The 26,867-nt window shown below is 45.4% G+C and overlaps 1 protein-coding gene across 1 annotated transcript in view; it reads left to right on the top strand.

The window, feature by feature from the left end:
• Positions 1 to 4,478: 4,478 nt before the first annotated feature.
• The window catches only part of LOC138292038 (keratin, type I cytoskeletal 15-like), a 35,630-nt gene continuing 13,241 nt past the window's right edge, over positions 4,479 to 26,867 (top strand). Inside the window, exons 1-7 of the mRNA XM_069230370.1 lie at positions 4,479 to 4,988; positions 14,367 to 14,449; positions 15,698 to 15,854; positions 16,917 to 17,078; positions 18,830 to 18,955; positions 20,282 to 20,502; positions 20,737 to 20,783. Coding sequence (XP_069086471.1) covers positions 4,554 to 4,988; positions 14,367 to 14,449; positions 15,698 to 15,854; positions 16,917 to 17,078; positions 18,830 to 18,955; positions 20,282 to 20,502; positions 20,737 to 20,783 — 1,231 coding nt within the window. The 5' untranslated portion in view covers positions 4,479 to 4,553. The remainder of the gene's footprint in view (positions 4,989 to 14,366; positions 14,450 to 15,697; positions 15,855 to 16,916; positions 17,079 to 18,829; positions 18,956 to 20,281; positions 20,503 to 20,736; positions 20,784 to 26,867) is intronic.

Below are 26,867 nucleotides of genomic sequence, written 5' to 3' on the forward strand. Positions count from 1 at the left end.
TGCCAAGATAAACCACAGCTTCTACAGCCATGACACGTATGTCGGAATCCTGTCCGAGCCCCATAACGCTAAAATCAGCTGCACCGCCGCATTGAGGGCCAGGTCCATTTGCCGGCCTTTTAATGATCTCAGAGGAAAGGTGAGCGGATTGGGCATACCCAATAAGATATACAATGGAAACCTAGGGATCTTGGTATCAAACGCAGCATCCGTAGCATCTATAATACTCTCCCAATATCTATGGAGCTTGGGGCAATGCCAGAGTAGGTGCACAAGTGTACCCCTACCTCCACACCCTCTCCAACATAGACTAGACTTAGTGGGGTCCCATGTGTGTATCCTTGCTGGGGTGTAGTACCAATAGGAGGCCACCTTATATGCTGTCTCCGTGCCTGCCGCGTTATAGGCAGTATGGTGTATCCTATAGAAAATATTATCCCACTCTTCGTCCGAGAGCTCCCTTTCCAGCTCACTCTCCCATCGCAACTGTCCCTTAGATTTATGCAGGCCCCGCTCCCCCTGCAATAGCCTATAAAGCTCTGAAATTACTCGTTTATCATCCTTCTTCAGCAGAAGCCATTTCTCAAACGACATCAGCGGCCTATCTATTAGCGCTCTATTGAGCGCTCCCCCACCCTCATTCGAATGGCCAGAAGCCTTCCTTGCACTTCATGTATTTTTGCCACTACTTCCCCAGGGAAGGACCTTGAGAGTAATCTCACCACACCAGCGTGTTTCGTGGATACCGAAGACGAGAATTGCCTAGGGAACCACTTGGAGCGCATGCAGTATGTATCCTTCTGCGTCTCCTGCAACATACAGATATGACTCCCAGATTTCTCAAGGGCCGATAAGATCGCCAGCCTCTTAGTCGGACTGTTGAGCCCACGAACATTCAAACATATACATTTAATAGTCATGCATCAGAAGGAGAAAAGCAGAAAGGAGGGGAGGGGACCCATGGGGGACCCAAATCCTAGAACAGGCCATCAGCCACTTCGGATAACAGGGCAAACCACTACTCGCTCCAGTAAGCAGTGTCTCAGGGAAGCCAAGTAACATACAACCAACACGCACAACAGGTGCTCACAACAAAGTCCTCGCACACGCATCTCCATCGAGGTAAAGTCTCAACAGGGCTGTAGAACCTCTCAAGTTCGTCAGGCCAGGTCCGACGACCCCGCCACCCGAGCCCCTCTTGAGCGGCCTCAAAGGCCTGGAACGACGCGACCCGCAGTAGTTCAGCTCTCTCCAGGCACCGCTCCCTCGGGCATTAATCCCGGCAGCCACACTGCTCAATACTTACTCCCTCTCCGACATTTGTTCCAAAGCCGTAGGGCACTGATGCTTTCTTCTTCTTTCCTTCTGCTGCCATCGCGGGCGATCCCAGTCGGACAAGCCCCCGTTGGCACCCGGGTCCTGGCTAACACCTTCCTAGCGCAAAATCCGATTTGCCTCCGCCCATTTCTCTGACTGATCGCTCCCACTTGGACTTGGAAGCAGCCATCACTCCTGCTTGCTGCTGCGCTCGTTCTATCACCAGGCCAGAGCCCTTTCACAGAATCTCGCAGAGACCAGATCACTCCCGGCCCTGAGTTCCTCCAACCGCTGCTTGCTTTCCGCTCCTGTGCTCCCTCTGTCCAGCCGTCCACCTGTAGTTTAATGCGCTGCCAGGTGGAGCCGCCGCAGGCCGACTGCACCGCCGATTAGCTGCCCTGCCCCGTCTCGCCTCTTTATGCTGTTCCTCCAAGACGGGGCGTCCAGCTGTACCCCCACTCCTCAATCGCCACCTCCAGGGAGCGTGTCTGGGAGGGGGGGGTCGAGCTATGTGAGCGAGTCTGCCTCCCGGGGCCGCCGATGTTATTCTCGGCACCGGGCCCCCGGCGCGGTCCCCGCTGCGCCACTGGGCCCTGCCGTCCACCTCCGGGGCTCCTCCCGCTATTCTTCCCGCAGCCGAGGGGGTGCCGCATCCGGCCATGCGGCTCCCTTCTCCGCGGCCTCGCATACCGGTCAGAAGCGCGAGTCAAGGCTGCGCTTCTCTGCGTCCTTGTTTCTCCTCAGCGCGGCCCCACCGGCCTTCTCTGAGTGCCCTCCGCTCAGTGGCGCCTATCTCTGGGTCTGGGCGCCCCGGGACACCGACCCCCGGGGCCGCACGGCAATGTTCTGAGGCCCGGGCAGCGGAGCTCGGACGAACGCGTCCACTCACGCCGCCATCTTGGCCACGCCCCTCTGGAATTTTAATGAGCAGCACTTTGCATGTTGTTTTTTTTAAGTCCATAATTACATAGATCAAAGCAAAACTACAAGCCCTGGTGATGGTATCACATCTCATTGTGCCACTTGGCAGACTTGAGAAATGAAAATAAAATTGTGTTCCTCACTTTCTGCCCCTTTTTCTTGTAAACAGCCCAGCCCACTGATTGAGAGAACCAAGAAAGCTTGAAACACAAATGTGAGCATCTCAGTGCTGAAAGGATGACATTGACACTCATTGGAAAACAAATCAGTGCCTAAAAAGAGATCATATACTTAGGGCCACTGGAATTATGTGGCTGAGGAGGACCAAATTATGCGGCATGGTTGACTGAATTATGCAGCAAGAGGAGGCAAATTATGTTGCATAATGCGGCACCTTTTGTGATAATATTACTTCATCTTTTTGTCATTTTTATACATGGTAACTGTGTCTGAGAAAAGAGTTCACCTTAATTAGTACCAATTTAAACTCACAGCGGTCAGCAACTGAAAGATGGCTAGTCAACTTTTGCGAAACGCCTTCCAGTGTGCAGGAACCTGAGTCTCCACATTTTTTGCAACTTTTGATCTGTTTGAGCTAGAAACATTTTGCTTTCTGTTAAAATCTGCAGGTTATGTGGCAGAAAATGGATTATGTGGCAAATCCATAACTATGCAGGTGCTGCACATGTCTGAAAAGAAACAGAGAAAGGAAAAACAATGTTTTCGCTCCCCACTTCCTGAGCCCATATTTGTCCTATGGGTTGGTCGGATTTATGTGGAGCACCTGCAACACCACTGTCATGTGCCCCAAATAAACAGGTGCAGCAGGTGCTTCTTTTGCTCCCCTGTGGTGACCGCCAGTGCAGTGGTGTATAGAAACTGGAGCCCCCCCCTGCAAAAAACATGGAGGGGGTCCCTCTTCGGACTCACCCAGGCCAGGTGCTTTGTTGCGGAGCTCCCCTGAAGCTCGGGTCCCCCGCCACGCGGAGGCTGCCGGGGCCTTTGTTTTGTCTATGCATCAGTAGATGGAATGGTCAAAGGATGGCTATAGGGGTGAATGAACAAATGGGTGAATTAATTGATGGATGGAAAAGTAACTGGATAATGAAAGGATGGATGAATATATGGATGCATAGAAGGAGGGAAGAGAGAAACGAACTTTTCAAGTTCGGGTCGGGCTTTGCTAACATGATGTCATTAGACGTATCATTCACAGTGTGGAATATTATAATTTTCTGACTATTCCCTTAGCCAGAAGCATCCCCAGTGCCATCAGAGCCAGACTCTACCTCCTCCATACTTCCATCTCATCAACAACCCATTCGCTCGCTCCCTTCATTCCATGCCCACCTGTTCCTCTCACACACACCCTGCTTCGCTTCCCCATACCCTACCCTGCTGTCTCTTCCATGACTTCCCTCCCCACCCAATCAGGCACTGAGTTCCAAAGTTCCCTTTTACAAATCTTCCACCCTCCCATCTCCCCACTCGGAGCCCTGCTGCCTTCCTATTCCCTCAGTTTGGCGTCATCTCCTTGCGAACTCGACCTGAAGGTATTGGGGAGGTTTAAACGAGCGCGCGTTACATTACACAAGGCCATATTTTAATTGTTAAAGGCACGTGGGGATGACACGATTTGCCCAGGATCAGAGGAAGTTGAGTTGAAGCCGTGACTCTAACCTGGTTCCCCAGTTACGAAGTCGGCAGCTCTGGCCGTCACGCCACATCCTCTCGCCTTTCTATAACGACCACCTTCTCTTTCCTGTCCATCTCTTCTTCCCTACCCCTGACCTTCTCTTCTATTCCTTTCCTTCTTCGCCGATCTACTTCCTCCCATCCCTCCCTCCAAATTCCCCCTTCCTTCTTTCATCTCCGCCTGTGTCCTATACCTGGTAACTTTATTTATACACGTGTTTTCCTTTCTTCCTGATTCCTCACATGCCTTCTTTCACTCCACCCCGCCTCCCCTTTTCTTTCTCTGCTCCCTCTCTGCGTCTCCTCTCTTATGGTATCTTCCCTGACCCCTTGACCCTGTCTTCACCTCCTTCTCACTTCTGCGAGAGGCTCAGGCTGCACCCACGCATTCCAAGGAGCTGGCACACAAAGGTTTTCATCTGTACTGTAGCTTGCGTTACTGACCCCGCCCATGACCGTGACCAGCCAATGGGGTAGTGGACGAGGAGGGGCCTGCTGCGGATAAATAGAGGCTGTCAAAAAAGCTGAGTACACTCCTATTACCTGCTAAAGCTTCTTCCTGCTGGTTGAAGTCCAAGAACGGTTCTAGGTTACACTCTGTTTACTGACCTAGACTTAAGATGTCCATCAAACGCACCATGGCTTTTACCAGCTATAGTTCAGCAGGAGTTGGTAGTGGGTCCCAGGGTATCCAGGGGAGAGATAGCACCTTGGGTCGGGACCACCACCGTCAAGCGGGGGCAGGCTCTGGGTTCAGAGGGGGAATCTCAAATGGCGTCGGAGCCGGCTATGGAGGAGGGTTCCCCTATGGTGGTGAATCCCACTATGGGGACCTTGGGAGCAGGTCTGGGGGATCCAGTCTGGTGGTCAATGAGAAGCTGACCATGCAGGACCTGAATGACCGCCTGGCCTCATACCTGAACAAGGTGAAGACGCTGGAGGAGACCAACCGGGCCCTTGAGGTGAAGATCCTCGAATACCATGGGGGGCCAGGCACGGTGACTGAACGCAACTGGAAGACCTATGAGGACATCATCGAACCCCTGAGAGAGAAGGTATGATAAATGAGGATAACCAATGCCCTCCATGTTCTCTAGAACTTTAAATCTGCCTCATATTAGAATTATGCATCTTAACCAGGGCCAATGGAATTATGCAGTTTTGCGGCTGCAGTGTGTTTTGCATAATTATATGTTGTTGCATTTGCCACATAATCGATCAACCTCTGCATTATCTGTGGATTTTAACAACAACAAAATTCTGGATCAAACGGTTCAAAAGTTATTAAAAATGCAGCAACAAGTGTTGCCAAGCAGTGGAAGGCCCTTTGGGGTGGTTGACTGTCGACCTTTCTGGTGCTTATTGCTATACTTGGGTGTTTTATTGGTACTAATGAGATGCAACCAATGCCCATACAGGGTTAACCAGTGTAAAAATGTCAAAATAATTAAGTAATAGTATCACAAAATGTGGCACATTTTGACTCATCATTAGCTATTTTGTGCGCCATAATTTGCACAACCCTGCCACATATTTTGGTCTTTCCCTGCCGCATAATTCCACTGGTCCTGATCTTAACTCTCCCTATACAGATAAATACACGCACATCTGTGCTTCTCATGCGCCCCTCATTCAATGCATATTTCAGCATTCTGCTGCTAAACTGTCCTTATCCAAAACTGCCGACACATATTTCATAACAACACTGGACAGCTGAGCTCTGAGTGCGTTCCTCCATACATGTCAATTTGGCCTTCTCTTACATCTTAGACCTTTCCATATACACCCATGCATGCATAAATCCAGGACTCATGCATGTAGTCTCCCCCGACATCCGATCAACCATGCGCGTGATAAGCTCTGTAAACAGCTCTCCCTACAAATCCATATCCGTGTACTGTATCAGAATTATACCAACCATCGTATACCATCATACAAGCACTGTACAGCAGAGCTGTCCCTCCTCCCAGAATACATGCATTATATAAACACACTACAGCACAGCTGTCCCTGCATCCCGGACTACATGTATCATAGTCTCACCATACAGCAGAGCTCTCCCTGCTCCCAGAATATATGTATCATACAAGCACTCTACAAGTGAGCTCTCCCTGCTTCCCTGAGTACATGTATCATACCATCAACCTACAGCAGAGCTTTCCCTGCACCCAGAATATATGTATCATACAAGCACTGTACAGCAGAGCTCTCTCTGCTTCCCTGAGTACATGTATCATACCATCACCCTTCAGCAGAGCTCTCCCTGCACCCAGAATATATTTATCATACAAGTACTCTGCAGATGAGCTTTCCATGCACCCTAGAATATATGTATCATATCAGCACTCTACATGAGAGCTCTCCCATGCTTCCCGGAGTACATGTATCATACCATCACCCTTCAGCAGAGCTCTCCCTGCACCCAGAATATATGTATCATACAAGCACTGTACAGCAGAGCTCTCCCTACTTCCATGAGTACATGTATCATAGCATCACCCTAAGGCAGAGCTCTCCCTGCACCCAGAATATATGTATCATACAAGCACCGTACAGCAGAGCTCTCTCTGCTTCCCTGAGCACTTGTATCATACCATCATCCTACAGCTCAGCTCTCCATGCACCCTAGAATATATGTATCATATCAACGCACTACAGGAGAGCTCTCCCTGCTTCCCGGAGCACATGTATCATAGCATCACCCTACAGAAGATCTCTCCTGGTACCCAGAATATATGTATCATACAAGCACTGTACAGCAGAGCTCTCCCTGCTTTCCAGAGCACATGTATCATACCATTACCCTTCAGCAGCGCTCTCCCTGCACCCAGAATATATGTATCATACAAGCACTCTGCAGATGAGCTTTCAATGCACCCTAGAATATATGTATCACATCAGCACTCTACAGGTGAGCTCTCCCTGCTTCCCGGAGTACATGTATCATAGCATCACCCTATAGCAGAGCTCTCCTGGCACCCAGAATATATGTATCATATCAGCACTCTACAGGAGAGCTCTCCCTGCTTCCCAGAGTACATGAATCATAGCATCACCCTAAGGCAGAGCTCTCCCTGCACCCAGAATATATGTATCATACAAGCACTGTACAGCAGAGCTCTCCCTGCTTCCCTGAATACATGTATCATCCCATCACCCTTCAGCAGAGCTCTCCCTGCACCCAGAATATATGTATCATACAAGCACTCTGCAGATGAGCTTTCCATGCACCCTAGAATATATGTATCATATCAGCACTCTACATGAGAGCTCTCCCATGCTTCCCGGAGTACATGTATCATACCATCACCCTTCAGCAGAGCTCTCCCTGCACCCAGAATATATGTATCATACAAGCACTGTACAGGAGAGCTCTCCCTACTTCCATGAGTACATGTATCATAGCATCACCCTTCAGCAGAGCTCTCCCTGCACCCAGAATATATGTATCATACAAGCACTGTACAGCAGAGCTCTCCCTGCTTCCCTGAGCACATGTATCATAGCATCACCCTACAGCTCAGCTCTCCCTGCACCCAGAATATATGTATCATACAAGCACTCTGCAGATGAGCTTTCCATGCACCCTAGAATATATGTATCATATCAGCACTCTACATGAGAGCTCTCCCATGCTTCTCGGAGTACATGTATCATACCATCACCCTTCAGCAGAGCTCTCCCTGCACCCAGAATATATGTATCGTACATGCACTGTACAGCAGAGCTCTCCCTGCTTCCCGGAGTACATGTATCATACCATCACGCTGCAGCTCAGCTCTCCCTGCATCCAGAATATATGTATCATACAAGCACTCTGCAGATGAGCTTTCCATGCACCCTAGAATATATGTATCATATCAGCACTCTACAGGTGATCTCTCCCTGCTTCCCGGAGTACATGTATCATAGCATCACCCTATAGCAGAGCTCTCCCTGCACCACTCCCTGTACTATGTCAGAATGCCTGCCCCAGTATGAGTACTGGGCACCCTCTCTCGGTGACGACATACAGGCAAAGCACAATGCTCATTATGGCAGCTCTAAACTGTCTTTCTCTAGAGTTTGTCTAATGAAGTCTGGCTTTTGAGTGGCCCTTCGGGGACGAACAGTGCATTCAGTCCCTGACTGCGGCCACCACGTGGTGCAGTGACCTCAATCCTCCAGCAGGACTCTGCACTGAGTACAATCCAGTTTTACGCACTTTTGAATGTCAGAGCTCCCACCACAAGCACTTTCCAGCCAGAGACTTCACTGACTTGTGTGCCTTACGCTAAGCACTTTATGTGCCCTAAACAAATGCTGCTTTTTGTGGGGGTAAAATACGCACCACTCTCGGAGCACATCACCATAGTGGCAAGGGAGATTCCATTATTTGTAGGGAGATGTTCCCCCTGAAAATGGTGACACTATCCCATGGTGTCTGTCAGTACCGTCATATTGCAAACAAGATCCTGGCTCTGTTTCTGATATCTCAGAGCAAGAGATGGGTCTCAAGATTAGGTCAGGCAGGAGGGTTGGCATCAATTGGTGTAAGGCAAACAATCAGTGGAGCACTGTGTGTTTGTATCAAAGCCAACGGAGTCACCGGGTTGTACCAGTGGTGGGGTGGGGACACCACAATCAGCCCAGCAGCTGTTTTTCCTCACCTGATCCTTCATCCCGAGTTGTGATGCTGACTGTAGGATCTGAGTCATCCTCTGGTATCGCCAGGGAGGCCTAGGTGTTTGCACGTGCGGAGAAGCAATCAGGTAGACAGGAAGGGACCCTAGGACACTGCCTTCGGGAATTCCTTGGCGGTAGCCGCCTCCTTTCCAGTTGGTTCCATTGGGTGTGCTGAAGACGCGATTTCCCAGTTGAAAATCAGTACTCAGTAGTGTAGAAATGACAACTTGGGTCCTATGGCAAGCAAAGAAACTGCAATCCATCTCTTGGTTTGACTAGTGAAAAACAGCAAACAATTGGGGCGAACGGACCCCTGACATTCCGAGGCACCGGTGCCGCTACACCTGCTGCACTATTGTTTGCCACCTCCCTGTCAGTGTTTCTGCTTTCCTACAATAAATACGGTAGCAGATTCCTGTGTTAGCCCATTCGGAGATTTTCTTGATATGTAATGAGTCTGCATGTAAATGCGCCATTGCCTCCCAGGGAGCGTCCCAGCATACCTCCCCGGCCCTCACAGCAGAAATATATAAACATGTTTGAGCGCATTAGCTCCTGGAGAAAGCCAGAACTGGTTGGAATGTTCTCCTTCATCGGAGCCGGTGAGGGATTTAGGAGACATCTTAAAACTCGAGATGTTTCCTTAGGAGACCACCTCAGGTAACCCTAGTACACTGTCAGGGATTGTATGTTTTATTTAAACCAACGAGCAAGCAATGCAAAACACTCGGTAAACACTGCAAGGAAACAGAACAAAGAACAGGTCAACCAGAGCCTGGCACCCTGACAGACAGTGAACGCGCCCTCGCACAGTGCTGTCGCTAAAAACGTGGTCAAGAAGCACTCTTTAGACTCTGAGACTGAAACGTAGGTATGAAGTAGGGGAGAGAGAACGCGGATGGCTAAATTAAGGGAAAAAGCATGGATGAAGGGGTGGAGATTCAAAAAACATCATTGATGTGGAGCGATTTAATTGAGGAATAAACCCTTCACTTCAATCTCTTATCTCTCTGTGTGTAACAAAAGACGGCACATTTTTAACGTAGCCTGGCTCTGTAAAGCACCCCAATGGCTTTTAACTAGGTTTGCGCTATAAAAAGAAAAAATTGCAAGAAATGTCGAGATGAAAATAAAAAAATCCATACGACCTCCAGTAAACCCCACCCTGTAGTTCTGTCCTCAGTTGTCTGACATGGGCATTCAATGGAAAAGCAAGAGAGAAGACAACATGAAGGTATATTTTACTGATTCCAACGGGCATTTCAAATTGATGTTCTAAGTATTTTCTTACTTTAAACATGGCATTTTTGTTGGACCTGGCCCTTTTTGAAGTATTATTCCCAAAATGTTTGCCTTTTTCCTCGTCTTATTTCTGACCTGCTTTTTTTGGCTTTAATAAATAAAACCTTCCCTTTTATTAACTCTTGCTTACCGCTAAGGTAGGCCCAAGGTAGCCCATGGCAGGGCACATGGTATTTAAAAGGTAGGACATGAAATGGTGTGTTTTACATGTCCTGGTAGTGAAATAAATCTAATTTCGGTTTTCACTATTATAAGGCCCATATCTCCCACAGAGTAAAATGGGGATTGTTGGGAGTAGATGGAGATGTGAAGTTTGGGGTCTCTGAACTCACAATTTAAAAATACATATTTTGGTGAAGTTGGTTTTTGAATTGTAAGTCTGAAAATAGCACTTTTAGAAAGTGGGCATTTTCTTACTTAACCATTATGTTCCTCTGCCATCTGCTGAATACATGTCTGGGTCAGGATGACAGTTGGGCTGTCTGTGCATTCACTCTAGACAGTCACACAAAGGGAGCTGAGGTGTGCCCTGCATATCCTGATGGCCAATCACCAGGCTGATGTGTCTTCCTGAGGTAGAGTGGCAGGAGGAGCTGACACTTGTACCTGAATAGGGCTGTGCTTGTCCTCACACAAAGCAAAGCAGTCTCCAACCCCCTGGAGTGTGCCTGTGCTAAGCTGGGAAAGGAAGGATCTTGTGCACTACAAAGACTTCTCTTTGAAGTTTGCCTACATCAAAAATAGGAATGGGTATAAGTAATGGACCTCTGACACCACATAATTAGAGTCCTTCTGGACTGAAGAAATTCTGCCATGAAAAAGAACAGGATGCTGTAGAACGGACTGCATTCTTCCTGTTGCTTTGTTTTTCTGGCCTGCTGCTTGCTGTTTCTGACCTGGTACTGAAAGGACTGGGCTTGGCTTTCTATATCCTGCTTCCACAGTTTCTCAATGGACTTGGATTGAGCTTGCCTTCTGTTAAAAAGTCTCAGGGACATCAAAAACGTCATCAGCCAGTGCCTGGGCTCTTCTGCTGATAGTCTTGACTTGCAAAGAGGTGCCTACTCCAGCCCTGGGCCCTTGAAAGTGCAAGCTGGCTTTTTATATCCTGCTTCCACAGTTTCTCAATGGACTTGGATTGAGCTTGCCTCCTGTTAAAAAGTCTCAGGGACATCAAAGACTTCATCAGCCAGTGCCTGGGCTCTTCTGCTGATAGTCTTGACTTGCAAAGAGGTGCCTACTCCAGCCCTGGGCCCTTGAAAGTGCAAGCTAGTGATCTGAAGGAGAAAATCCACACATCAACGAGCCACACGAATCGATGCGGCGCCTGTCTCGCAGCTGAAGAATCGATCCAGCTCCTGTCACGTAGCTACAGAATCAACACAGCATCTGTTTCACCATAGTCCCATTAACACATCACATCTGGATTTTCCACACATTGTCCTGGGTTCCAATTTCTCATTGATCCTACATGGCAGTAAGGAACCAAAATTGTGTGTCTGGAAATCAATGCATCACCTTTCCTATGAGGAAAGAATCCATGCATCACCTCCCCTGCAAGGAACCAACGCACCACTTTGCTTTTCCAGCTCTTCACCTCCCCTGTGACTCGCAACATCTTTGTTTTTGACGCATCAAAGGTACGAAAGAGATATATCCATTGATTCCCATGGATTGAGAATTGCTTAAACTTCAAAAAAGAGATATTTTGATTTGTGTGTTGGATTTTTGTCATTTTGGTCTTATTTTACTCAGATACATATTGGCTATTTTTCTAAACTGGTGTGGAGTCCCTTTGTAATGTTTTCACTATGTTACTATGTGTGCATGTACAAATACTTTACACATTGCCTCTGAGATATGCCAGATTGCTCATGCCAAACTTCCAAGGGGGTGAGCAGGGGTTATCGTAGCAGTGTGACTCCTTTACCCTGACTAGAGTGAGGGTCCCTAATTGGACAGGGTGAAATCCACTGCCAACTAAAGATGCCATTTCTAACAATTTTCAATTAAAATGACCTCTTATATGAAACAGCTAGTAAGAATGAAATTAAAGGACTGCAAGAAAGGCAGGCACAGAGTCTGTTCACAGCATCTGCATCTTAATATCAGTGTCTCTTTTTGTCACTGATTTTTGAGTCATACATTTGCTGTGAATCAATGCAGCAATGGAAGACATGGAACAACCCAGGAGCTTAAGATTCTGAGTCCTCACGTTTCTAGACTGCTGCTGAACTGTACTTTATTGAATTACATTGGTACTTGAATAGCGGTCTTTTGCCCCATGCAAGGCCCAAAACACGTCATGGGTTGTTGAGTATGTAGCCACTCTAATTGTATAATATATATAGCACTTTCTACTGTCAAGGTTGTGAAACACTCCAATTTGCATAACGTTCCTGGGTGCCCTTTCAGTTTATTGCTGAAAGGACTACCGGACGTAGTATGATATATTTGTGAACTTTTTATTTTTTTAATTTATTGTTTTTATAAAGCGTTCTTGTGATCAAAGGTGGCTTGAGTGTGCTGATGGAACAGGGATGATATTAAGGGTCGTAGTTCAGTAGAGGTCAAACGCTTGGCAGAAGGGGGGTCTTCAGAAGTCTGCAAAGGGAATTACGCTGCTTTCAGGTGAGTTGGAAGAGTTACAAAAGGAGATTTGTTGAAGCAGAAACCTACCCCAACTCTCTTTGAGTTTTTTAGTTGGGCTACATCCATGAGGTTAAAGGCTTGAAATAAGCATGATGAGTAATAGTGTCCCTGCGCATAGCCATGAAGGGCTGAGCGTATAGATGACCTGTGCATGAATGTGCTTACCATCTTTAGATGCACTCTCTCACAGGCAAACACTGCTCTTGGTGAGTATCTAAGGGTTCATAAGGTGGAGACTGCATAATAGTGGACCGTAGGCCCTCCACTGTGTGCAATCCATTTGGAATCAACAGAGTTCCTGGCACACTGGGGGCACTAAAAGTGCTATGAACCCTGCAGTGACTTTATTCTATTTACTAGAGGCACCACCACACCACCAGGGATCACTGTCTATAGTCACCCCAGGGGTGTATAGTCCACCAGATTGTAGAGAAGATTCCCACACAGAGTAGTATATAAAGATAATTTATTCTCAACTCTGTTACAGAAGGGAAAGACGGGAATGCCAATTTTTCATCAACTCAGCCGCAACTCTCAAGCACCACTCTGGAGAACCTTCACCTGTCTCACTCTATATTACCTCATAAACTCACCTCCTACATTCCATTCCATACTCACACATCATTGAACCTCTGACTCCAAGGTTCCCATGTTCTCTCCTTCTATGTGGCACCACCGGACACTCTTGTCCAACACAGCACAATGGGATGAGTAGAAGCTCACGGTCCAGCATGCTCTCACTCATGCCTACACTCTCATGACTGCGCATGAGGCTTCTGTTGCTCTTCTCATGACTGGCACCCATTGTATTCCGAAACAATAATTCACATATACTCACAACTCCCCGACTCACGGATCCCATCCTCGTCACCAGTTTGCAGAGAAGATTCCCACATGGAGTAGTGTATAAAGATATCCTACTCTCAAATCTGTTACAGCAGGCAAAGACAGGAATGCAGCTTGTTCCTCATCTCAGCCTCAACTCCCAACCACCACTCTGCAGAACCTTCAGATCTCTCACACTCTATACTACCTCGTAAAACCACCTCCTAAATTCCACTGCATGCAAGCAGCAACACCACACAGATCTCGGTTCTTATGGAAGGTAGAGTATGTTGTTTAATATTGTAGGGAGGAGCCAAGTCTTTGTATCTTTTCTGAATGCAAGGTGATCACAACTGCACAAACACTGTGCAAACACTTAGCATGTTTCACTATTCTCCAAACAAGCCCATGGCAGCAGGTGCACTACATATCTAATGTATTACTCCACTGAAGTTTGGGTGTCCTGTCATCCTCAAATGTGTATGTGTCACATATACGGATGGGAATAGCCCTAAGTTCGCGACTGCAATAATTCTGTGACCAGCTAGCACAAGGTGCCCACTTCTTCCTCCAGCCTCTTCTGAGTACGCATTGATTGAAGCTGGCACAGAGTGTCAAGTTGTTCAAGCAGCTTTGTGACTGCGTTGTGTATGCTGCCAAGATATCCCAGAGACTCCCATCACTAATCCTAGACAGCACTTTCTAAATAGTCCATCGGGTTGGTAGTTTGGTGTGTGTTATATTCTTAATCCGTAACCACTTCCTGCTAGGAAATGGGTATCTAAGCCTGATTCATGATAGCTGTCTATAGGCTATATCTTTAGAATATCAACATGAAATGAATGCGAATAGAGTTAATCTTATTTTGAACTATTAATATATTCATTGGTCATCCAGAAAATCTACTATGCAATTTCCTTATGGACCAACAAAGAAGACATTTTCCCCAATTAACAATATCCTCCCCTCTTTTTGTCTCTCTTTCTCAGATCAAGGATATGGTGATTAGCAATGCTCAAAAGACAGTGGAGCTGGACAACAGCCGTCTAACGGTTGACGATTTCAAGACCAAGTAAGAGCTTAGAAATCCGAGAGTGATTCAGAGAGAATACGATGCATATGTGTGACCACAGCAGACAGAGCTATGGAGGAGATGGGGTGATCGTGTTGTTTAAATCTGGAGGAAAATATGTGGTCCATGATGGACTGGGCTGGGGTGGAAGTAGGGTGAGCATGGTGGGGAGGGCTGAGCATGATGGGGAGGGCTGACTGTGGGAGATAATGCCTGTGACTATCAGGCCTTTCATGTAAGGGATGCAGATTGTGGCATTTTTTGGTATGTCTAGAAACAGTTCAGTTGCTAATTATTCTACCTCATTGATCTATTCGGTCAGCTCCGGAACCATCACAAATCAAATCTTACAGTGACTTGCTTTGTCTTCTACAGAATTAGCATCTAAGTCCACGTCAAATGTGTGGTGCTGTTTAAGAGGGTTCACCCAGAATGTTCCTCCCCACTATTAAGGAGGAGAGTGATAGATTGTTCCTTATACAACATTGCATTTCATTTATCCTTCTTTCATTCCTAATTGAAAGATTCATAATTGATTTGGAATATGCAGAGGCTTCACATTTGAGATGAAACCTACTCCAACTCATCCTATGCTCGCTGTGTGATAGCAGCTCTTCACAGGCTGACTGTGTGAAGGATCCTGATACTGTGTGACACCTGGTTGCATCGTGAAATTGTGGGTTTGTTGTCTGGAACCAACACAATACCTGAAAAAATTAAAGAGGGATATGATATAGTATCATTTTAACAGTGTCCAGGTATTCTATCTGGTCATATAGAGCATGCCTATAGAAAATGAAGGAGCCAATGCATAATAACATTAACAGAACGAATGTATACAATTAAGAGATTGTGTATCTTAATATGCAGAGAATCTCTGTATAGAAATAACGGAGCCCATGATTATAAGCTCACGTGTCTCCCAGTATAAATTCATGTGGCTCTCATGTTATAAGATTGAGATTGTCCACTTTCTATTTTAAGAATGAGAGAATCCTTGTATAACATTATGGAACTGCTTAGTTATAAAACTGAAAGAATAATTTTTAAGATTAAGGGACTTCTCTATTATAAAATGTAGAATCCTTACATACGATTAAAACTACCTTGAGGAAACAAATTGTAAAAACTATTACTATTACTTATCCTGAATGTATAAACTGCAGAATTATATTTCAGACTGGATGCATGCTAACTCAGCTTAATCCCAGCCAATTTATTCAGTACCTCTCGCTACCTTTCAATCAGGTATGAAATGGAACTCTCCCTAAGGAAAACAGTTGAGAATGACATCTACGGGCTCAAAGAGCTGAAGCGCCAGGCAGAGCTCGACCGTGAAATGCTGGAACATGATGTGAAAAACCTAGATGAGGAGATGGCTGATCTGAAGAAGAATCATGAGGAAGTAAGAGATGGAGGGTGAAGGTCTTCACTAAATACATGCATCATTCCTGCCTTCAGAGCAGGCCCTCATACATAATATTTCACAGATAGAACAATTGTGATAAGTATAAAATACACTGTATGTTCCTATGTTTGAAAGGTGCAGTAAATTAAAAGAAGTCACCATGATCATTCGGCCATCCAAAGTTTCCTTTGGATTGGGTCTTACGCAGTAATGAAGGGACATTTGTATTTCCATTAAATTATATAACTCTTAATATTGAGAAGGAGCTTCTTTCTATGAGCTCCTCATTTTCTGATCTAATGAATCTTCAAATCTTTATTGTAGATACTTTATGTTGTAATCATTTATTGTATGAAATTTTTCAGTTAGAGTGCATCAGTGGACTAAAGAACTTTCAGCCAAATTTCCTTAATTCTTAAAATTTAGTGTTGACACAACTGTATAATTTGCTACCATTTCTTAATATATTACTTCTACATTGCATCATGTGAAGCTTAACTTCCCACTCTTCAGGACATAGTTTATGCCCGTGATCATTACAATTGTCCTCACAACAAAGGAATGTTTCACACGATAAAGGACTGTTTCCATGCCTTGGTCCTATTGTTGATACTCTCTTTGAAAATAGCTAGGTAAATGAAGCAATTGATGTTAAATGTGTCCTTTTTATTGTCATTTCAAAGACTTCTTTTAGTAATTGTCCACTAATAGTCAGCAGCCACATTGTTAATCACTACTGTTTTAATGACAATTTTGCAAACACATTCCTCATTATTGTCTGGTATTTATTGTTTATGTTTATCTGTTATTGATTTAATCACTGGCACGAACTGCCAACTACCCACTAATATTCTAATAGAGGTTTAAATTAAATAGCAAAAATAAGGTTCACCCTCTTGTGTCACTGCTAAGATTTTTCTTTCTCATTACACTTTCCTACCTTACATCGCCCCACACTCTGGCCTGTATTTTTTATTTCAGGTTTTTAAACTTCTTTCTGCTCTTAACCAAGTTACCATGCTAACCTTCTTTGGGTTATTCTCTTCCATACCCTCATAGGAGTTGGCAGAAATGCGGAACCAGATGGCTGGCACTGTGGCAGTGGAGGTTGACTCAGCTCCTTCTGTGGATCTGAACCGGATTATTGCAAACATGCGCTTTGACTATGAGCAGATCATGAAGCGGAACCAGCAGGAGACAGAAGCCTGGCACCAAAATCAGGTAAACGGAGGCCACAACCAGGACAGGGAGTCTATTTTTTAAGCTATAGTTATTTCTTGGTTAGCCTTTTGTTATATTCTTTTCGGCTAGTGAGTAGGCACACAATCTGCGACATGAACTACCCATTGCATCAATGTGTAACAGTCAGGGGTTGTGCTTTGCAATTCGGAAAACACATGGTTAACATTCTTTAATTGATGGCACCTACTCAAAGAATGTTAGGCATAGAATTACTCAGCCTGCCAAAAAGAACTAATGGTTCAAAATCATCTCAGCATGAAATGTTGGTATGCCCTCCCAACAAAAAGCAAATTAAACCTCTATTTGAAAATCACAGTTTACTTGATATAACCTTTACATTTTTAAAGAAATAGCTAGAAACTGAAAAGTCCCTCCCAAATGAGATCTCACACAACAACATGAAAAAATTAAAGATGACTTCAATGATGTTTTCCTCTTTGAAGGGCAGTGAGACCATCAGGTTACTCTACTGGAACACACTGACACTGCACAGCAAAGATAAACAAGCAACACATTCAAGTAATAATAATTCTCAGCAGGGCAATTAATGTTATTAGGATTTAAGATAGAGGTCCTCACTTACAGATTGATGGACAGTGTTGTATGCACCTTCAGTCATGTATGCTATCGAACTCCGATTTAATGGTATTTATGCAGTTTGGGAGGCCATTTAGAAGTTCACATTTGATTTGATCACCACAGATCATCTAATAAAACAAAACATGTTTCTCCCCACAATCATTGAAACACGTGGGAAAGTTTTGATAGTGATGTCAGGCAGGATTGCTTTACTCTGGTTGCAGTATTTTATTCCCTGACCCAATTAAAGCGACAAAAATAAACAAGCAACACATTCAACTAATAATAATTTTCCCAAGGGCAATTAATTTTGGTAGGATTTAAGATAGAGGTCCTCACTGACAGATTGATGGACAGTGCTACATTCAACAGAGTGGTGTGGGATATTGCCTACACCATCCTAACGGGCAACCGTCTGTCAAATTTAGAAATTACCATCAGAGCAGTAGATTTAGTTGACGGCCATCACCAAAGTTATAAAAACTTTTTTTTTCAGCAACAAGCTTCCAACGTGGGAGTTTGTTTCACAGAAAAAAAAAAATATCCCCATCCCCCCACTCCCTGGTAGTTTTCTCTTAGAGTGTTGGGCTCATTTTTATTTTTCTTTCTGTCCCTCATCACCGGATTTTCCCTGGCAATGACAGACAGAAATAAATACATTACATTGTTCATCCTAAATAAGGATGATTGTGTCATGACTTTCTTCTGATAGCCCTTACTTCATCAGGCCATTGAAGGACGTTTTTTCCACAACAGACCCAATGGTGCTTAACATCTGCCCATCTCTGAATGAGGCAAGTGGACCCCTAGGAGTTGTCGGACAAGGTACTCCATCCCGTTTGTGATGGATTACTCTATCCACCAAACTCTAAATCGGGCACAACAATTGCTTCAGATTCATGGTATATTCAAGATTCAGAGCTTGCTCTGCAGAATTGCTGCTTTCTTCAGATTGAATATTTACTTCATTACATTCACTCAACAGTCACCCTGTACTCCAGAAACGTCTTCCAGACATACTCTTTATCACGGAATGGTAATTTATTCCATAATTGGCTTGGTTCCAAGCAGCTATGCTGGTAGAAGAAGCTGCTACTGTTTGATTATTACATGCTTTATCTGATGTATTCTCTTTTCTGGTCCCCCTGTAGGTGGAAGCACACAATGTTGAGGTTACACAGACTACGCACACTGTGCAGACTTCAAAGTCAGAAACCAGAGAGCTTCAACAAAAGTGCCAATCTCTACACTCAGAGCTAAATGCCTTGCATTCTGTGGTAAGGACATGCAGGATGCAGTGGTGTCCAACAATAGGTATATGTGACAACGGCCGGATCAATAGTAGACTGCTCAGAGGCAGAGAGGCCCTTCGAGAGCTGGGGAATTAAAACAACTGACAGGAGTGTGTGTAAGAACGTTGAAACTGTGAAATATTCCGCTGCATTTCAGGCTTGATGGGTGGATGAAACATTATCTGGCGTGGCATTGGTGTATTCTGGCTATTGCTGTTGCTTGTGTACGTTTGTCTGGGTGCATATTTCCTATGTTATGGTGTAAAAACCTCTGTGGAGCAGAGCTCGTGTTGCCAATTTCTCCATAGGTTGTTGATGACCACGTGTGTTTTTTTTGTTACTATATATAGGTCTTGTTGCCACAGTGTGCAAATGTGCGGGTGCTGATGTCACTGTTTTTAAAAGGTTGTTGTCCTTTTCCCTGGAGAAATGTTATTTTCAGTGGGGAGTTGGTTACCACTTTCCCTGTGGAGATAGTGCTTTGTAACTGCCCGTTCTGATCTCCATATGTGGTAACTTGGGTGGTGAGGGATGAGGATGCAGTTTGTGGCTTGTTGCCTTTTGGTAGTTTCCTACGGGATTTTCTGACCGGCTCTTCGAGGGGCTATATTTTCTGTCTCCTTTCATCTTCTGTTAATGGACTGACTTGTCATCTGTAACCACTTGGCCTTGGCCTTTGGATCAATGGCATGGCACTCGACATAAGCATTTTGGTATTATGTAATGGTAAAGCTGCCGGCCTCGTCCCTATTAGAGGTTGTGGTTGAAAATAAAGGTGTAGGAAAAAGCCTATCTTTTTTTTATAAAATGCAAAACTACTAAGACATTTCGTGAAATACACTTTGGGTACCTCGAATGTAAAGTGAGCACAAGGGACCACCTCGTATTGAAAAGTCACGTGAGATACGTGCAAGGGGTTGGTTTGAGGAGAAAATATCTCCCGGAACACATTTTCTGCTCGAAAAACTATTTCACAAGACATTGCTTAATTTCCAAAAATGTGTGTAATTTGCGCAGGCAAACTGTGTGAAATACAGAGATTACGTAAGAGTAAATTACATTTTTTATAGACCTAGTTGAGATTTAATGTGACTCACTGTCTTTAATTTGTTTACACCTCGTACACGAGTTTGAGTCATTCTGTTTTGATACGTATTATTTTCTCTCTCGCGGTAATCGCGTTTGCATTCTATTTCCCTTCTCTTTGAATTTTTTGGTCAGAGTTTTATATTTATTGGTAATTTTCTTACATTTTCACAGTAGAAATCACGTAAATAAATATTTCTGTATCCTGTTCTTTCACAATGTAAGAAAGCCTCCCTGGAAGCAGCCGTTAGTGCTACTGATGCCAGATACCAGGAGAAGGTGCACAGAATTGTGGTGCTGGCTGCCCAGATGGAGGCAGAACTTGCTGGTCTGCGAGGAGACCTCACGAAGCAATCCCAGGACTACCAGAACCTTTTCAACATCAAAGTGAAGCTGGAGGCCGAGATTGCCACCTACAGACAGCTACTGGAGGCCAATGACATTGGGTAAGTACCCGCAGTGCTCAGTTTCAGCTCATACAGCTCCGCCCAAGAGGGAATTGGGAAAAGGGTGGCTGGGCTGGATAGTGTCAGCCCCATATCCTCCTCGCCTGAGGACTACAGAACTCTAGACACGTATGCATGGTATATATTTGTCAGATTTAAGACTTTATGTATAGGAGAAAACCAAACATGGACTCTATTCTCAGTTTATAATATGTACTTTTTCTTCACCTCTAGTTTAAAAGGGGATAATTCCCCTTCCCCACCAGTGAAAAATGAGGGAGGTAAGAAATTCATATTTTGTTATTTTTTTATTTTTTGGGGGTATGAACATTGAGCCATGGCTGAATTTACCTGTTAGTGTGAAAGCAAAACCTACCAACCACACTCTTTGCTATGTTACCTTTTCGTAACTTAGAATTTTTGTCAAGATTCTTCTCTTTGGTGATAGACTTGCGGCTGGGAGGTGATAGGATACATTTTATGCATTAAACAGTATCTAAATTCATAGTGATATAAGGCACGCACCCTTGGCATGAAGCATGGTAAACGTGGTAAACATATTGCATTTTTGAAAATGCAATGCAGGGTTTTGGGCCGAATCGGAAACTAGAATGGATGCAGTAGTAATGTATTTCCAGTAATCCCATTGTTCTCACACATTTCAGCAGCTTAAAGGTAGTGGAATTTAAGCGTGGGGCATAGATTAAATATCTGAAATTACTGTGTGTAAGGAATGGCTTTTTGAAGGTTCACCCTCACTTTTTGTCCCACTTTCTGACAATAAGGTACTGGTGTAATAACTCTGAGATGCACTGGGTCCTGCTGACAAGGCCTCAGTGCATGTGCTCTGACCCTCAAAAGTGTATGTTTAGTTGCCTCATACCCAATTGGTACAAGTTAACCTACTTATAATCCCCAGTATACGGTACCAGGGGTACTCAGGGACCTCGTGGACTATAGCACTTACTGTGCCCCCACAATTGTGACAAGGTATAGCATGTCTCCCAGCCTGCCACTGCAGACTGGTAGAGCAGTTTTAAAGTGCTAACTCAACTTTTACATTTAAAGAAATGGCAAAGTCCAAACCTTCCTTTTTCATATGAATAAGCATCCTCTAAGGCAGACAATGATCTCTAAGGCAGGGTGCATTCTATTAAAAAGTAGGATGAGTGTTTTTACATGTTCTACCCCCACATTGTTGTTTTTGCTGTAGAAATGCTGGTAGCCCCAGTGATGATTACAGGATTACCTGGTGACAGTTCAGCTGTGCTAACTTCTAAATAGGACTAATAAAGTTGGCACTTCAAGATATCAAAATAATTCTTACATTAAACTTGACCGGTTGCTCAAGCTAAATTTCTCCCTTTCTGTGGAGAGGTGTGGACGACTTTTAGGAAGGAACGCAAAATATCTACCAAGGCAAAAGGTGTGACCTCCCGCTTTAGTAAAGCCAAACAATGTGTGAGCTCCAAAGGCAAGCTTCAGAAGGGAAGCTGCCTTTTAGGGGTAAATGGTGATCACACAGAGGAGGAGCTGTTCTTTTGTTTTTGCAGAGAGGCTGGAACTTTGGGCAAAGAGGGAAAAGCTGTTGCCAACTGTTGTGTCTTGTGAGTTAGCAATGATGAAATCCGTTTGGTTCCTGATGGACTCCGTAGAACTGTGATGTAAGTGATTGGGTGTGAGGAATAGATTTCGGGCCAGATTTACAAGGTCCTAGCACCTCCGTGCACCACATTAATGTCTTTTTTGTTTTTACACTAATGTGGCTCAATGTTACAAAATGATACAATGCGTGCACTGCGCCCCTTTGCGACCCCTTGCACCACATTATGCCTGCACCAGGTATAATGTATGCAAGGGGGGCGTTCTGGAGTTAGGAGGCCCACAAAATGGCTCAATGAAATCTACAAGATTTCATTGCACCATTTTTCACTTCATTTTTAATGCCTGCCCGCTGATTCTCACCTGCGAAGTGTAGATGCACTTGAGGAGGCAATCACCCCCAGGGAGGTCAGAGGGGCCATAAAACCCATGTCCTGGAACAAAACATGTGGATGGACTACCTATAGAATATTATGCTGCATATTTGGACACATTGACCACTTATATATTAGACATTTATAATGCTACCAAAACTAGGGGTGTCCTCTCACGGTCCACTCGGGAAGCCCTAATAGTCCCTCTGTTGAAACCTGGGAAGCAGCCTCATGATAAGAGGGACTACCGACCACTCTCCATGGTTAATACAGACTACAAGATATTGAGCAGAATCTTAGCTATGTGTCTCTTGCTAAATATGTCAACATGGGACCAGGCTGGCTTTATCCTGGGGCGCAATGCAGCCCATAGCATCAGATGGTTGTGCACCATCCTGGCACCTAAAACTCGAGTTGCAGGACAGCATCCATATTAGCAATAGATATTGATAAAGCCTTTGATAGCCTGGAGTGGCACTTCCTTTATGGCATTATGGAGCAGATGGGCCTATGAGGGAGTTTCATAGCATGGATGCGTCTGCTCTGTGATGGCCCAGTGGCTAGAGTCCATACTGGATGGTCGATTTCGGAGGGCTGGTTGGTAGAGAGAGGGACCAGACAGGTTTGCCATCTCTCCCCCCTGCTCTATGCTCTGGCGATGGAGCCCCTAGCATGTTGGGCCTGCATCGGAACAATCTTCTGGGGCCTGGAAGCTGGAGGCCATAACCATCACATAGCGCTGTACGTGGATGACTTGCTCTTGTTCCTTCGGGATGATCTGGATGCCTTGAGGGGAGCCCGTGATATGCTGGATCACTATGGATCTCTGTCAGACCTAAGGGTTAACTGGCGCAAGTTTTGCCTGTTCCCAATTCATGATTTGGGAGAGCCCCCGGAGGACTTGGGTCCCCTGATGCGGGAACCTGATTCCTTTCAATATCTTGGAGTCTGCATCTACCACAATTCAGACGACTTGCTGGAGGTAAATATCAGAAGAGCAATCAGAACAGCTTTCTGGGTAAAGCTGGCACTCTCGGTTGGGGGCCGGATGGCCCTACTGAAGTTGGTTGAATTATCCTGTCTGCTTTGCTTCTTTACAACACTCCCAATTTGGATTCTGGACTCCTACATTCATGACATTAATAAGATTATCACCGGGTTCGTCTGGGACTCGGGCTGACACAGGGTGGCTCTGGCCACCCTCCAATGCCCTGTGACAGAGGGAGGACTGGCGGTGCCGGATTTTGAGGCCTACTACTTGGTTGCACATCTGCAGTGGCTTACACAGTGGGTGGCTAGCAGGCAGACATCGGGCAGAGAGGTTTCACCATTGGCCCCGGGGGTGTTTCAGCTGACCCAAGCTCTGCTTGGCCTTTCATTGCGCGGAGCCAGGGACACCATGGACTTTCAAGTGGCATGCTGATGCTCGATTCGCAGTCTCCGTAAGGCAAGAATCCGGGTTCCTTATTCGCCTGATATATGCAATAGGGGTGCTCTTTGAGAAGGGGGTGCTTCTTTCCTGCAGCTAAGATACGACCTGTCACAGGGACACTTCTTATTACACAGCGTGATCACAGCGGCCATCCGCAAGCTTTGGGGATCTGGTATAGCAGAACCGCCAGGAGCACCTTCCTGTCAATACATTCTGACAGCATCAGGGACATACTGAGTGGGCACTTGTCTGTATACAGGCTACCAGAGGGATCTCCTGGCTCTACTAACTGTACTGAAGGGCAAGTGGGATTCAGGCTTTGGACTAGCCATGGGCAAAAATGACTGAGAGAACAACGTGTCAACTTTTTTGTATTACACAGGGCATACATCACCCCGGGGAAACTCAATAGGTATTTTGCTCGGATAGAAATTGCTTCCCCACACTGCGGAAAGATAGGAAAGGAATTCTATCACATGTTATGGAGCTGCCAAGAACTAATAGCTTATTGGGGGACATCACAAAGACACTATCCACTAGTGTTGAGCACAAGGTCCGTTGCATAGCCCAATATTGTCTTCTGGGGTGGTTCCAGCACACTAAGAACGAAGTTACCAGTTGCTTTTAAGACCTGGCGTTTGTCCTTCCTAAGAGGGAGATCGCTAGGCACTGGAAGAGTCTGAGAGGCCCTAGCTTGCATGCATGGAAATGAGACCTTCGAAAGTGGGCAGATTATGAGGCATAGGTGAGACTCCAGGATGCAAGGAGGGGGAAGGGATCCATGGAGGCAGCGCAGGCTTGGGGGTTATTGGTGGATTCCTTGAGGGAACCAGAGGATTGACGCTAGATGAAGGCCGAGCCCCGCCATCAGGCAGGCTGCTGATTATAATAAGGGTGGCGGACCTAAAGATACTATTGACAACTATAACCCAAGCACATTGGTTTGAAGCCATAGCTCACACATAGAGGGTACTAGCAGGACTGCCCCGTCACACTACACCGAAAACACTTGATGCACCACGGGGTGGGAGGGAGAGGGGGGCTCACGGAACACATTAAATGCAGATTTGGAATGGGTTGCCACACAATGATTATGATTGCTAAATAGTGCAATATCACAGTGGCATGCTAATCCAAATGATATAGCTGCCTAGAGATACTGACGTGTAATCCTTACAGACTGTGGCCCTCATTATGACCCTGGCGGATGGCGGTATTTTGGAGAAAAGAACTGCCAACAGGCTGGAGGTACTCTTCCCCAAAATATGACATTGGCGGTTTGACTCAAGCCAAACTGCCAATGTACCATTCCGTCCGACAGGGCAGTAACAACCGCCAGGCTGGAGACTTCAGTCTCCAGCCAGGCGGCCATCACTGTCCCACCCGAGGGATTATGACCCCGCCAAATGCCATGGTTTTCGTGACTTCCTGACCGCCACGAAAACCATGGCAGTAGGCACTATCAGTACCAAGGAAATCCTTCCCTGTCACTGAAAGGGGTCTCCCCGCCCCCAGAGACCTCCCTCATCCTCCCACTCCAGACCCCCCACAACATACACGCACATTCATGCACCAACATACACACGCATACACACACTCACACCCACATTCACCCAAGTATGCATACATCCATTCACACACACATCCACATCCACTGACATACTTACAAGCACACAAACATTCACACAACACAACATACACGCACACTCACACCCATTCATGCACACATGCATTCCACACGCCACACACCCGCATGCACGCACACAGAAACATACACCTACACCTCGACACACAACACCCTCCACCCCCCTCTGGGGGTCCTCCGGCAGGAGACGGGACGTGGCGCTGCTGCCAGCAGCAGCATCCGCCAGCAAAACACCGCCAGGCCGTATCATGGGTCATGATACGGTCTGCGGCAGTCTACTGGCGTGGTGCTGCTGCTGGCACCAGCGCCACCTTACCGCTGTCTGCTGCCATGGCCGCAGTCGGAATTCCGCCAGCCTTCTGGGGGAATTCCAGCGACGGTGTTTTGTCGGCCATCGCCGGGGCGGTAGGCGGTCATTACTACCATTGACATAATGAAGGCCTATGTATGCTATGGATATCACAATTCTATCATTATGCTATTTCACTGTGGACACCGTGTTAAAATCATCTCGAAAACGCAATAAAATTTGCTTTAAAAAACCCTGCTGACTACTTTTCACAAACACCACTACAGTATCAAGGTACCCCTTCCAAAGTGGCCAAAGCCTACATTAATTTTATTGTAAAGTCTAATACTACTGCCACTATTTCTTTGGAACAAATTATTACTGCTACAAGCAAAGACCTGTGATCTACACCTCAATCCTGGAAACAGCCCACATGACCTTTCACACATGACAATGAGTACTAGAAATGTAAACATGTGATAGATGAACTGTATGTGACTCAAGAAAGTACTGTCTTACAAGGTTCGAGAACTGTCATACCAGAGTGTTTGCAACAACAAATAATTGAAATAGCTCATGAAGGACATCCTGCCAATAAACGAGCTCTTTGAGATCGGGTTTGGTTTCCTCATCTTGACGAAAGAGTTGAAATTGCTTGTCTTCTAAAACCACTCAACATACCTTGAATATGTCCAAATTACCAAAATTTGTCTGGGAAATAATAATTGTTAATTTATTTGGTCAACTTGACAATGGACACCACCTTATAGTAATTATTGATTAATACTCCTGTTTTCGTTTAGTACAAGATCTCTCATCAAATACTCAGGAAAAAGTCATTGCGAGGTTAGAAGGTGTTTTTACAGTGTGGGGAGTTTTATCAATTTTAAAGTCTGACAATGGCCAACCTTTCAACATTGATAATTTCAAGATTTTCTTCATCATCTCAAAGTGAAGCTTCAGAAGAGCACACCTCTTTGGCCACAAGCAAATAGCTTTGTCAAACGTTTTATGAACACACTC

Source organism: Pleurodeles waltl, chromosome 4_2 (assembly GCF_031143425.1).
Source record: "Pleurodeles waltl isolate 20211129_DDA chromosome 4_2, aPleWal1.hap1.20221129, whole genome shotgun sequence".
NCBI classification, from domain to species: Eukaryota; Metazoa; Chordata; class Amphibia; order Caudata; family Salamandridae; genus Pleurodeles; species Pleurodeles waltl.